The 14,695-nt window shown below is 39.2% G+C and overlaps 1 protein-coding gene across 2 annotated transcripts in view; it reads right to left on the bottom strand.

Annotated features, from left to right (window-relative positions):
• The window catches only part of TWSG1 (twisted gastrulation BMP signaling modulator 1), a 35,967-nt gene extending 21,981 nt beyond the window's left edge, over positions 1 to 13,986 (bottom strand). Inside the window, exons 1-2 of one of the 2 annotated variants that reach the window (XM_054723901.1) lie at positions 13,819 to 13,986; positions 11,944 to 12,100 (exon numbers count right to left, since the gene is read on the bottom strand). In XM_054723901.1, the coding sequence (XP_054579876.1) occupies positions 11,944 to 12,066 (123 nt within the window). In that variant the 5' untranslated portion in view covers positions 12,067 to 12,100; positions 13,819 to 13,986. Of the gene's footprint in view, positions 1 to 11,943; positions 12,101 to 13,059; positions 13,109 to 13,818 lie in introns of those variants that run through there. The other variant, XM_054723902.1, reaches the window with a different exon arrangement.
• Positions 13,987 to 14,695: the final 709 nt, after the last annotated feature.

Here is a 14,695-nt window from a genome sequence, read left to right as displayed (position 1 = left end):
AAAGGTAAAGATAAAAATTATGAACAACAAATACATATCTATCAACAAGTGAATCTAAAAATCAAGTGAATAAAAAATCTGATGAACAGAATAAACTGGTGGAGATAATAGAATCAGGGGCATAGAAAGGGAGTGGACTGACAATTCTCAGGGGGAAAGGTGTGTGGGGGGTGCGGGAAGAAACTGGACAAAAATCATACACCTATGGATGAGGACAGTGGGATGGGATAAGGGCATGGGGTGGGGTGGGAACCGGGTGGAGGGGAGCTATGGGGGGAAAAAAGAGGAACAATTGCAATAATCTGAACAATAGAGATTTATTAAAAAAAAAGAAAAAAGAAGTGGTATTGTTGGGTTTACCCTAATAAACTTTGGTATCCAAATGAGATAATGGCTATCAAAATGCTTTTGTGACTCAGCAATCCCTCTCATAGGTATTTACTCGAGAAAAATGAAACATATGTTCACACAAAGACCCATATGTAAAAGTATATATCAACTTTATTCATAATCACCAAAAACTGGAAACAATCCAATGTCCATCAACCAGTAAATGCATAAACAAATTAAGGTACCGCCATACAATAGACTACAACTCAGCAATACAAAGGAAAGAAATACCTGAAACACACAATAATGTGGACGAACCTAAAAAGCATTATATTAGATGAAAGAAATCAGAGAAAAACAAAAGGCTACATACTGTATGATTCTGTTTATGACATTCTGGAAAAAGTCAAACTATAGAGACAAAAATCAAATCGGTGGTAGTCAGGCACTGAGGCTATGGAGGGGCCAGTTTTGACTACAGAGGAGCACGAGGGAACTTTTAAAAGTGATGAAAATATTCCCTCTCTTGACTGTATAGAGCAGTGGTTCTCAACCTTTCTAATGCCGCGACGCTTTAATACAGTTCCTCATGTTGTGGTGACCCCCAACCATAAAATTATTTTCATTGCTACTTCATAACTGGAATTTTGCTACTGTCAATGAATCATAATGTAAATATCTGTGTTTTCCGATGGTCTTAGGCCAGTGATGGGCAACCTTTTGAGCTTGGTGTGTCAAACTTTGCCAAAAAACTGAGCATAACTCGGGTAGTGTGTCACTTTGAGGAAAAAACATTATTTCGTGATATTTATAGTTTAAATAACATAAATGTATAATTGTTATATATGATTGCATTTAATAAACCAAAAACTAAATATTTAACTTACCTGCTTAGTGACTTCTTTGTTCATCCGTCAGTCGGTTTCTTTTGTTGGTCTTGATATTATTTAGCTTGTGTGGGGTGCCGTGAACTAAGATAAGTGAGGGGGAGGGGGAATTCTTTAACCTGCCTATTAGTGACTTTTTTGTTGCTGAATTTCATTGGCTAAATCTTCAATTGAAGGTTGGTATTTTATACACTTCCGGCCCAAGCAAGCGCTACTAACTTCATCTGTCAATCTGTTTCTTTTGTTGGTTTTGATATTATTTAATGCTGAGAATAAGGCCTCACAAAAGTATGTAGAGGGAAAAATTGTGAGTAAAGCCATTGCTATATTTTTCAGGGTGCTAAAAGTGTCTGGTAGTCGGTTCCAGGCACTCCAAATTTCCTGTTCGTAGTGGCACTCCTCTTGATTCTCCAAGAGGCACCTTTCCAGATTCTCAAGCTTTGACCTCAAGTCGACAAACACCTGAGCCCAGATATTGTCTTGAAATTCTGCAAGTTGCATCTCCAAATCATCAATTTGCATCCATTGGAAACCATTTAATTCCAAACTACTGTAGACTACTACATCAGGATACTTAATTATTTTCATGGTCTGTTCTAGACTTCTAAATTGACTAAATCTATCACTAAACTGGTCAAGTAACGAGTCTAAAACATGCTGGTACTTCATATGCAAGAGTTCCATTTCATTTTGTACAGCTGCACTGGCCTTCTCAAAATACTTTGTTACTCGAGGAAAATACTTATAAGTTTTAGTTTCTACATCTCGCTTGAAAATTTTAACTTTACTTTCAAAAGCTTTTATGTATCCAAACATAACGTCAATACTTTTGCCAAAACCTTGTAACTTTAAGTTCAGTTCATTAATATGAACAGAGAGATCTGTAAAAAACATCAGGGTGTTGACCCACTTATCATCATTAAGCTGAGGAAAGTTTCCCAGATACTTATCGTCAAGAAATACCTTAATTTCTTCAAAGCACTCCACAAAGCGCTCAAGAACTTTGCCTCGGCTCAGCCTTCTTACATTATTGTACATCAGCAGTCCACTGTAGGTGGAATCAATCAACCTCCAGTAAAAGTGCCGAAAATTCTCGCTTGTGAAGGTGGCGAGCAGCTATTAAATTAACTATTTTTGTAACAACTGACATTAAGTCGTTTAAGTCGGTGAATCCTGCCTTGGCACATAAAGCCTCCTGATGGATAATACAATGAAAAGGCACAATCGGATGTCCAATAGCTTCTGTAAACAATTTGACAAATCCGACTTTTTTCCCCACCATATTTGGTGCCCCATCTGTCATCACTGACACAACTTTAGAGATATCAATGCTTAGGTCACGAAATGTTTGTATAACAACCTTACATATTTCACTTCCTGATTTACTTGTTGACACTAATACTAACTTTATCAACTCTTCTCTCATTGTGAGACCATCAGAATATCGACCAATAATGGCCAACTGAGCATGTGATGTGACATCAGTAGTTTCAAGAGAGATCGAAAAATATTTACACTTCCTTATGTCTCTCTTTAATTGATGTTGTACGTTTGTGTTCAGTCTCATTATTCGGTCTTTTATGATATTTCTACTGAGTGGTAACTCAGATATTCTCTTAATAATTGCATCTTTATACTGCTTATCATGAAATAGAACTGGTGCACATCTTAGGAGAGTTTCTTTAATAAAATCTCCCTCACTGAGCGCTTTTCCATGCTGAGCTATAGTGTGAGCAATGCTCAAACTTGCAGATGTTAAATTTGTAGAGCCTTTCATAAATTTAAGGATGGAATTAGATTGGCTCTTATAAAGGTGTAGCTGCCTGGAAATGTATTCCTTCCTTTCATCCTCACTTTTTTCCAAGAGCTGGGAATGATTAATTTCAAAATGTCTATTTATATTCCACGTTCTGCTTACTACCGTTTCAGTACATAGAAGGCAAAATGATCTGCCATTTTTTTCTATAAAGCCATACATCTCGGTCCATGTCTCTTGAAAGGGTCGGCCACTGCTACTACCACTTCCTTTACTTAACCTTAGTTTTTTATTTTTTGGGTTCTCCATCAGGGGGGCAGTGACAGAAGATAGAATTATAGATAGCTTGTTAGGCCTGCAGGCAATTAGGGGTTAACTAGCCTAACTAACCACAAAATGGTGCATATAACTGTCTTTTAGGAAAGGGCAGGGTTAATAAGCAGAAATAGGGGTTAATAAGGATGCACAACAGTAATAGTGGTGAAATGGAGTCTGCACTATGGAGCAAGATGGTGTTATGTGAATTAAAATAGCTGCCGCTATTTCTAATGGCGGGAAACGGCACCCATAGCACAAACCCTCGCCTCTCCCAGCCTCCCCCTCACTTATCTCAGTAATGATGGATTAGAAATCCATGACACCCCAGAACAGTTGATAATGGTTGCTGTGGTTAACTGTTATTTGGTTACTGGTAATGGCAGGGCCCCCAGAGATGCGTCCCCCACTGTGTTCCGCTGCTCCCTGCTCTGCCGGCGGAAGTGAGGGCAAAGATCCCGGCTTAACCGGAAGTCCCAGAACTAGACGCTCTGTGCCGGACTTCTGTTGTTTTGGCCTACAGACCTTCGGCACAGAGTGTCTAATAGGGGAGGATGAAACATTTGCGACTAGAGTCTTGGAGTTAGACTAGAGTCCTGTTTCATCCTCAGGAGCAGCAAATGTTTCATCCTCGGCATGCGGCTGCCTCAGCGGTCGCGTGTCATCAGAAATGGCTACGCGTGTCAGTGCTGACACGCATGTCATAGGTTCGCCATCACTGTCTTAGGCTCTACAACAGCGGTTCTCAACCTGTGGGGTGCGACCCACAGGTTGAGAACCGCTAGCAGGGTCGCCTAAGGCTATCGGAAAACACAGATATTTACATTACGATTCATAACAGTAGCAAAATTACAGTTATGAAGTAGCAACGAAAATAATTTTATGGTTGGGGGTCACCACAACATGAGGAACTGTATTAAAGGGTCACGGCATTAGAAAGGTTGAGAACCACTGGTATAGAGGATATGTTAGTCAAAAATCATAAAACTCTATAACACAAAAGAGAGAATTGTATGTTATATCAATAAATCTGACCCTCCAACGTGCATTGGGAGATCAGGAAACACCTTATTTCATCTTTGAAAAACCAGAATGGTACAATATGGTACATAAATTTATTATTTTAATAAACCAGAATTAAAAAAATATAAAGCACTATTTAAATGTAAGCTGATATTAAAGAAAGCAATACTGAAGATAGTTCTAACTCTGAAAACATATTCCTCTATTTTATTTATTTATTTTTTTCAAATATATTTTATTGATTTTACAGAGAGGAAGGGAGAGGAAAAGAGTTAGAAACATAAATGAGAGAGAAACATTGATCAACTGCCTCCTGCATGCCCCCACTGGGGATGAGACCACAACCAAGGTTAATGCCCTTGACCAGAATCAAACCCAGGACCCTTCAGTCCACGGCCAATGCTATATCCACTGAATCAAACCAGTTAGGGCCATTTTATTTTAAGCTAAAACTATATTCCTTAACTAACATAAATACTGTATTTTCTTTCTACAAAGAAGCATAAAATAATGCCAATAAAAAATGCAGGACACAAAAGTTATATATCCTATATAATAAAAGGCCAATATGCAAATAGACTGAACAGTAGAATGACCGGTAGGTATGACACGCACTGACCACCAGGGGCAGATGCTCAATGCAGGAGCTGCCTCCTGGAGGTCAGTGTGCTCCCACAGGGGAGCACTGCTCAGCCAGAAGCCCTGAGCTAGGCTCACGGCTGGCGAATGCAGCATCGGTGGCAGGAGCTTCTCCTGCCTCTGTGGCAGCCCTAAGGATGTCTGACTGCCATGGGGAGCAGGCCTAAGCTATCAGTTGGACATCCCCTGAGGACTTCCGGACTGCGAGAGGGCACAGGCTGGACTGAGGGATCCCCACCCCCCCGAGTGCATGAATTTCATGCACCGGGCCTCTAGTATAATATAGCTGTTAAAATCACCTTAATGTAGAATTAAAACCTGGAAAGTACTATATTGAAATATTAAGAGTAATCTGTGTTTGTAAAACAGAACTATGAATGATTTACTTTTTTTCTATTTCTATGCATTCTGTAAATTTTTTTAAAATATGAAAAAATTTTATAATGGTAAATAAACATTTAATTTATTTGGGTAGTATGTCTTAAGAGCCAGATTAATGTCTATACAATTATGAAAACATATACTCAAAAACACAAATTTAAGGTTCTTAAATACTAAATTAAGCAAACTCTTATTATTTATAATATCTTTGATTAGAAGAAAAAAAAAGCCCTGGGAATGTAAGAACAAAACTAGTTAGTAAATGCATATTGCATAAGCATCAATAATCAAGGAAGCACTAGGTTGTACCTATGCTGATATTATTTAGACATTTTCTTAGATCAAATGGGTATTTAAAAACAAATATATAAAACAAAACATCTTTAAACAATTAGCCCTTATTCAAAAGAATAAACATAATGATATGCTAGGTTATAACAAATCTATTTTGACATATTAATATTCTTTAAGGGGATCATCAGACAAACTTTCAAACTGAACAAAAATATCTCAGCTGAATCTTATTATCATATTGTTCTTTATAAATTCCAACTGTTTGGTAAACTTTTGTTCTGAAAATAATATAAATGTAAGTAAAACACTACTGAGAACAGTAGTGTTCTGCCAGCTAAATAAATCAGCACACAAGTTCATGTATAGACGTGAACTTCCAAAATATGTCAAATGGCGCCCATTTCTTACATAAACCTAGTAATAAAATTTTAAACCTTAATTTACTGTATAAGTTCCCCAACAAATTTCTTTACAATAATCCCATTGGGGTAAGGTGGAGGTAGGTATAGATGAGATTGGGCTGGCTATTTGTGAATTACTGTTGAAGCTGAGTGATAGGATAATGGGGGATTATTTGACTATTTATTTTTTCTATTTTATACTTGAAAATTTCTCCCTGTTTTATATTTGAAAATGTCCATATCTTCCAATGAAATCCTAATTTTTGTTTTAATATAATAATTCAACAAGTGAAACAGCCAGTGAAAATAAATTTGTCTCTACTTATAAATTTTAGCAGCTATTCTAACTTCATTAAACATTTGAAGGGAAACAATGACTTATTCTTCTCTTAAATTACATCAGGCCTAACTCATTTCTTTTGGACATTAATATCAAAGGTTTTCATGAGGTGTTAACTGAAGCAAAAGAGGACAAAAATGAGTTAAGAGCCACACTTTTATGAGCAGGGAAGTAAAATGAAGAAAAAAAAAACACTATAAGAAAAAAGGTAATGTTTTTAAGAGAAAAGAGGAAACACTGTATATTATAAACCAAAATATTACTAGTATTAGTGACAAACCAAGATAATTGTATCAAAAAACTAATGTAGGATTTAATTAGCACTGATTAAAGAAAAAGAGAAAGTTAATTTTTTTTAGTTTACTGTGATTAAGTCCTTAAGTTATCTAAACTATTTATTTTTTAACCTAAGACAAAAATACATTTTAAAAATTATAATTATTAATAAACTATTTTGATATCCCAACTTATTTCAATAAATCTAAGATTTATTTAATAGTTAAATAAGTTTTTAGAATAAAAAAGCAGACTGTTGATTTAGTACATAAAAGTGCTAAGTAAACACTCAGATAACCAGTAAAGTGCTAAAATAATGCATCAACGATCTCTGAACCTAAGTTTGAATATTTTCATTAAATATAATGTTTACATGACCCTAAATATGACCATAAATATTTGCCAAAAGTACTCACAAGTCAATTAGGGTTTTTTTGTTTTGTTTTTAGTTCTTACTATAAAATGGGTCTTGGGATTTCTGAGGTAAAAGCATAATATTAACCCAAATTTTATATTCTTTTCCCACATCAGAAGAAAAAAACTAGAAAGATCTTGTTAAAAGGAAAATCCTATATTAATTTTTTCCTCCTGAAATAGGAAAGCTAAACCATTCATTATATCATCAAGGAAATACACCCTGATGACAATTTTACTTTCTTGATGTTTAAAGTTAGATTTCTTTCCTGTCAGAAGCACAAAATAAATATTTATGTAGGGACTACCCTTATTTGTAGCAACCGGTGGGAGTGGCAGGAATGACTGTGCTGCTTGTGGCCATGCCGGTAAAAATATTTACATAACTATGAGCTTCCAGGGAAATTTTTTTATATTTAGTTATTTCAAGAGTTGCAGAGAGCTCAACATAAACAAATGGTCTAGCGTATCCTCACAGTACATCATTTCAACACTGCAGATGCTGTTTAAACCAAACCAAAATAACAAAAAGAAAATTTAAATTCCCTCTAAGATGTAGGAAGTAATATCTTTCTTTAAACTTTAATAGCATTGCCTTTCCTAAAGTACTTCTCTCCAATGTTCATTTCTGTACATGTTCTTGTTCTGTAAGTGTAAGGAGAGAAGCTATTATCATCATCTAAAATGTCAATATGCCTTGTACTTTGTTGAATGTAAAAACAGAATTTTAATAACTTACTATGTGCAATGGAAAGCAAAACTCCAGCAATTCTTTGCACTCTTTTTTATTTCTTTAGTCCTTACCCGAGGATATGTTGATTGATTTGAGAGACAGGAAGGGACACACACAGAGAGAAACAGTGATGAGAGAGAGAAACGCCGCAACCAGGGATTAAACCTGCAACCCAGGGATGTGCCCTGACCAGGAATGGAATGCACAACTTTTCCGTGTATGGGGCGATGCTCCAAACAACTGAACTACACTGGCAATTCTTAACCTTTTAGAGCATCAACCACCTTGAGAACCTCCTGAAAGCTATGGACTTTTTTCCTTTTTCATACTGCACATACACAATTTTTAATTCTGAGGATGCCATAAGCCTTTAAGAGATCCAAGGACCCCACTTAACAATCCTTGGCACATGAAACACCAAGAGCCAATCTGTTCTTCAGCAGAAGAAAACAGGAATGGAAGAGGGCATCCAAGTTCAAGTTTCTATCAGACCAGTTAGGCTACCCTCCACACTAGAGCAAAAGACAAGAACCAGGGATATACTGTCCACTCCCCCCACCCCCAGCCCCGACTCCAACCACAGCAATAAAACCAGCTGATCAAAACAAACACACCAAAAACTTCTGCTCAGGAAAATGATCAGCCTCAGAGCAGAAGGGCTTCCCTGCCCCTCCAGGGAAACCCTCCAGTCTGTGTCCATCAGCCCTGCCCACATATAGTCTCTCAACCATGCTTTGAATGCCTCAATCTTAACTATAATGGACAACTAAATAAAAATTGGGGAAGGCCTGCCACACCAGAGACATAAGTTAAAAGAAAAAATAATCTTGGAAGAAATATAAATACAAGTAACAGAATAAATTTCCAATAAGTATCCTCAGAAATACTTGATGAGAATAGAGTGCATTAAAAAACAAGTGAAAGTGTTAATTTCTTCCCATCCCCTCCATCCCATTCCCCGCTGAGCCATGCATTCATGCCTCTGGACCTATTTTTGTTCATTAGATCCCACATATAACTGAGATCATGTGATATTTGTCTTTCTCTAACTGGCTTATTTTGCTTAGCATAATAATCTCCAGGTCCATCCATACTGTCACAAAGGGTAAGAGATCCTCTTTTTTTTTACAGATGGGTAGTATTCCACTGGGTAAATGCACCAAAGGTTTTTTTAATCCACTCATCTACTGATGAGGCACTTGGGCTGTTTCCAGATCTTAGCTATTGTAGCAGCTTTATTTTTATATGTCTTTTATTGATTTCAGAGAGGAAAGGAGAGGGAGAGAGACAGAAACATCAATGTTGAGAGAGAATCATTGTCTGCTGCCTCCTGCATGCCCTCCACTGGTGATCAAGCCTGCAATCTGGGCATGTGCCCTGACCAGGAATTGAACCATGACCTCCTAGTTCTTAGGTCAACGCTCAACCACTGAGCCACACCAGCCAGGCAAGCTTTATTTTTAACTGCCCAAACCTAGAAGCAACAAAGATGAATCTTAATAGGTGAATGGATAAACAAATTGTGGTACATCCAAAAAATGGAATATAGCTCTGGCCGATTTGGCTCAGTGGTTAGAGCATGGGACTGCCAAATGAAGGGTCACAGGTGTGATTCCCAGTCAAGGGCACATACCTGGGTTGCAGGTTCAATCTCCAGCCCTGGGTCGGGGCGCGTGCAGGAGGCAACCACTCTCTCTAAAAATCAATGGGAAAAATATCCTCAGGTGAGGATTAACACACACACACAAAAAGAAAATATGACCCAGCAATTCCACTCGTAGGTATATACCCAAAAGAAATACAAACATATCCACATAAAAACTCACACATGAATATTCACAGCATTATTCACCACTGCCAAAAAGTAAAAACAATCCAAATACCCATCAGCTGATGAATGGATAAATTAAATTAGGTATATCTGTACAGTAGAAAATTATTTGACCATAAAAGAATGAAGTGCTGATACCTACTATAGCATGCATGAATCCTGAAAACATTATGTTCAATAACATAAGATAGACATAAAAGACAACATGTTATATGATTCCATTCATATTAAATGTACAGAATAGGCACATAAAGACATAGAAAGTAGATTACTGGTTGCCTAGAGGTGGGGAAGAAGAAATGGGGCGTGACTGATAATGGGTATGAGGTTTCTTTTTAGGGTGATGGCAATGTTCTAAAATTACATTGTGGTGATGGTTGCATAACTCTGAATACACCAAAATTCTTTGAATTGTACATTTAAATCAGTGAAATTTATAATATTATAATTATATATCTCAATAAAGCTGTTTAAAAAAATCTAAGACAGAACATTCATCATAGACTCATATTAATCAGAGTTTCAGTAAGAAGATATTATATATAAAAATAATAATAAAAGGGAATGTTCTAGTTTTCATTATTTGAACTAATGGAAATTACAGACCTCTGAGAGTCAAAAAATAATTTGGAATTTAAGTGAATTTCCACCTAAACATGAATATAGTAATTGTTATGAGACTTTATTTCTATTAATGAACAACGAAGCTACACTGAAACAACTGGGAAGTGAGCACAGATTCCCCATCTGACCACAGCACAAAGCTGGAATTAATGTACAGACTACAAAGTTTTCAGTGAGCATAAGCCGAAGCAAACATGCCATATCAAAACTTCCATGTATAAAATTAGGTGATATTAAAGAATTATTGGTAATTTTAAAATTGCTAATAGCTATGTGTTAAAGAGTTCTTATCTTTAAGAGATGGGTATTAGAATTATGGCAAAATAGTATCAGGGATTTGCTTGACATTAAAACAGAACCGCAGTGGTCAGGGTAGGGGAATAGGGATAAAACAAGGGTAACCATGAGTTAATGATTGCTGCAACTGTTGATTGTAATTATTATTTATTATTCCCTCATCTCTTCTATTTGTGCTTGAAAATGTTCATAGTAAAAAAAAATTAAAAACCAACCACTCAACTAACAAACTTTTTTATTAAATGTTTTGGTTTGACATGCAAAGTAAGAGTAAACAGAGTTGAGATGGTGGCAAACTACATTCACATAAAGGCCAGGCTTCCTAGAATTTCAACTATTAATGAGAAGAACCCGATTGTCAGAATTAAGCACAAAATGCCTCTGATCTATAAAAATCATTATTACTTCTAGTACACACACACAATTTCTCTTATGTCAGGGTTATAGCTAAGAGGTAGCTGACTCATACACAGAATTCTAGTATGTGTGGTTACTGAATTTCTTAGCCAACAGCCAATAATTAGAAGGGAGGCTAATAAACACACACACAAAAAGCATAAGACGGCTGATGATCTAATAGGATGGAAAAGAGAGAACAGCTATATAAGACATGAAGTTCACCACTAATGAACACAACTTTATGAAGAGTAATGACCAGTCTGACTGGGGGAAAGGCCACAGGCTTTGGAGTCAAACACAGACCCACATTCTATAGCCACGTCCTAGCTATATGAACCGAGCCAAATTACTTAACCTCACTTTTCTCTTGAAATGAGAAAACGACAGTGGTAACTACATCAGTAGGCTTGCTTTGATGACTAAAAAAGATAATTATCATGTATTTTGGAAGCTGATTTTCCAATCCCAGATAACCACTTGCTTGCAACCCTGTAAGGAACTCTAAGCCAAAACCACCCAGATCAACTGCTCCAGATTCCCAACCCTAAGAAACTGCATGAAATAATAAATGTCTACTGAATTAAGTTGCTACATTTGGAGGTAATTTCTTACATAGAGTAGACACCTAATACATTATGTCTAGCGTACAGTTTGTCTATTATTTGACTAGCTAATTTTTCCCCCTAAATATAGTTATGTAGTCTCTTTGCTATGTAAACTAGATTATACAAGAGAAACCCTTCAATTCCTCTGAAGAGAGTGCTCATCACCTTGTAACAGCATGTTTATGAAGCTGGATATTATTTTCAGTACTGAATCTCTTGAATCTAACCTTGCTTGCATGCAAGTGAACTAAGGGGGCAAAAACCCAGACCACAGTTATGTGTCTGTCATAACTCAGTACCTCACCTCTCACCTAATACACTGTATTATATGTACAATCTATATTGTACAGCAGAGATACAATATACTTTAATATTTATAATAATACTCTTAGTCCTACCTGAATGAGGCATTTGCTCACATCACTAGCACACAGTGCTTTGTTACAACTCAGGGACACAGGGATCCATGTCAGGAACACCAAGATGGCTAGAGTAAGCATAACAATAGAATGTGACTTCATGTTTCTTCAAAGACAATCCGTAACTCCCAGGAAGCTAAACCAAAACAAACAACAAACAAAAAACTTTAATTCAAAGGTAAGTGCGAGGGTAAAAACAAATACAAAAATGAAAAACAGCACAAATAAACCAAACTCCTTGTGTTAGAAGACTTTCCAGTGATCATTTAAAGGTCATTCAATGAAAGATTCAACATGAAAAAACACCCTACAATTTTATATAATAATGTCTTGTTGGCCATCTTCAAAGATTTAGAATACTTAAAATTTCTCAGACTACCTAGAAACAGTGACTAGTAAGTTAAAGTGGATATATTAGTATATGTATGTATTTATAGGTCATCAGTAACTTGAGAATATACCAAGCAAATAACTAATTTCAAAACTACACTGCTACTATTCAACTTTAGTTTTAGGCCTATTATTCAACTTTATGCCTGTATAAAAACTATTAATAGTGTATTCTAATTTTAAAACATTTAACAATATTTTAATTCTCAGAATTAAAACAGATTTTAAATGTAAATAATTCTAGTAATGATGATTATCTCATTGTTTCTTAACACAATTAGAATGAAGCAGCTCAAAAAAAAAAGGAGTTGACAGTCATTCCCTAAATAATTTAGCAAGTAACAAAGGGGATAGTAAATTATTAACTGCATTATGTGAAGCTCTTCTTTTGATTCTATACCACAGGTACCATAGATTCTTCAAAATTATTAAGATGCTATTACACTTTCAAAGGAAGAAAAGAAAAAAAAAAGACCAGGACAAATTCTGACAGCGGTTAAACAACCAATGTGGCTATTAAAACTTTTAAAAAGCGAAGATATAACTTCTTGGGGGTTAAAACACCCTCAACAGAACCAATTAAAATAAATGACTACTGATGTAAGAGGGATAAAACGTGCGTTTATAGGGCCTTTATAATTACCGTAAACTTTTATACTGAGTATTACGAAGTACAATTAAAACAAAAACAATAAGCCTTCGTACCCAGGATGACTCAGTTTTGAAAGAGAAAGCCCTGGTGCTGGCTCCTGAGGCCACAGGTATTCTTCAAGACCGTTACTAACCCAATTACCCAATTTATGTAACAACACGGACCAAGTGGAATGGCTTTTGGGGCCACCAGTGGGGGCCAAGGAAGGCATTTGAAAACTGATTTTTTTCCAGAACTAGTTTTCATCCTACAACTACCAAAAAGGGGATTTTAATTTTTTCATCTCTTGCGGTGGTCTTCAGCCTACTCCCGAAATCTTACTGGGGAAATATTCAAGTAAACAGGGGCATCTACGGAGCAGGCAGCAGCATTATCTAAGCGGCTTCTTGCGTTTCTTCTGCGTTAAGAACAATGCCCCATCTAAGCTGCCGCCCGGCTCCGGCGCCCGGTGCGTGGTCCGCAGGGAGCCGGCGCTGACAGCAGCCTTTGTGCCGCCGGGGAGGCGGCGGAGGCCCTCGGCCCTCGGCCCCAGCTCCCCCGCGCGCGGCGGAGGACCAGGCCGGGAGCGCGGGCCCCAGCGGCGCGGGAAGAGGGGCGCAGCGGTGCCGCGGCTCGTGGCGCCAGGGCCGCCCAGCACCCACCGGCGGCGGGACCCCACTTTGTCCTCCGCGTAGGCGGGGCTCTGGCCGCGCGAGCGCTCCCCTTTCTCCCGGCTCCCGAGAAGCCCACCGCGGGCACGGCCTCCGGAGGCCCGAGCTCGGGGCACAGACCCTCCCGGCCGCAGACGCCAGGCCCGGCCCGCTCCCGCTCACCGTGCGCCGCGGCACCGCTAGGCTGCCTGGCCCTGGCTCCCCGGCGGCTCGGCCAAGCTCGGACGCGCTGCGGGGCCGTGCGAGGGAGGCAGGCCGCGCCTCCGCGCAGTCGCTCCGCGCAACGCCGCGAGCTCCCGACGCCTCAAAGACACAGGCCCGCCCGCCGCCCTCCCGGCCCCCGCTCCCGCCTCCCGCTCAGCACTCCTCCCTCTCCCCCTCCGCCCTCCCTCGGCTCCCCACCATCGCCAGCTCCGCCAGGAGGCGGTTCTCACGCCCGGGGAGCGCTGGACAGCGCACGCCCCCGCCCCGCCCCGCCCCGCCCCGCCGGGGCCGTGGCTCCGCCCCCAGGAACACACCCACCCTGGCGCCCACGCGCGTTCTCCCAGCCCTCTTCCCTGCCCCACCTCAGGCTTCAGCAGGCCCTACTGTCAGGCCCATTCTCTGGACTCACCATGTGCTGGCCATGGAACTGAGCTCATTGAATCCTAACAGCAACCCTGGGAGGCGGCTGTCCTACGTCCTCTTATAGGGATGCCAGACGGAGGCACTGAGTGATCGAGTGGAGCTGACCTTGTTATTTGACATCAGGGGTCGGATTTGTTAAAATACAGGGTTCTGGGATCTGCCTGAGACCGACTGACTAAGGATCCCCCAGGGTAGCTAGAGCCTTCTTTCAGCAGTTCACTAAAGCCTGCTGTGGCCTGAGTGAGTGCCTGGCGCTGTGCTTAGCATTGTAAGTGGAAGTGAGGACAAGCCTTGGGAGCTGGCCAAGAAAAAGCTTACTGGCCTGCGCAGAAAATGGACGGACAGCTCCACAAATGGCTGCAAGCGCACCACTCCAAGCCTCAGTGGGAGAGGGCAGACCTAGTAAGCAGGA

Source organism: Eptesicus fuscus, chromosome 12 (genome assembly GCF_027574615.1).
Source record: "Eptesicus fuscus isolate TK198812 chromosome 12, DD_ASM_mEF_20220401, whole genome shotgun sequence".
Classification (NCBI taxonomy): domain Eukaryota; kingdom Metazoa; phylum Chordata; class Mammalia; order Chiroptera; family Vespertilionidae; genus Eptesicus; species Eptesicus fuscus.
Note: the sequence above shows the minus strand (reverse complement) of the source record. Positions and strands in the feature narration are given on the sequence as shown.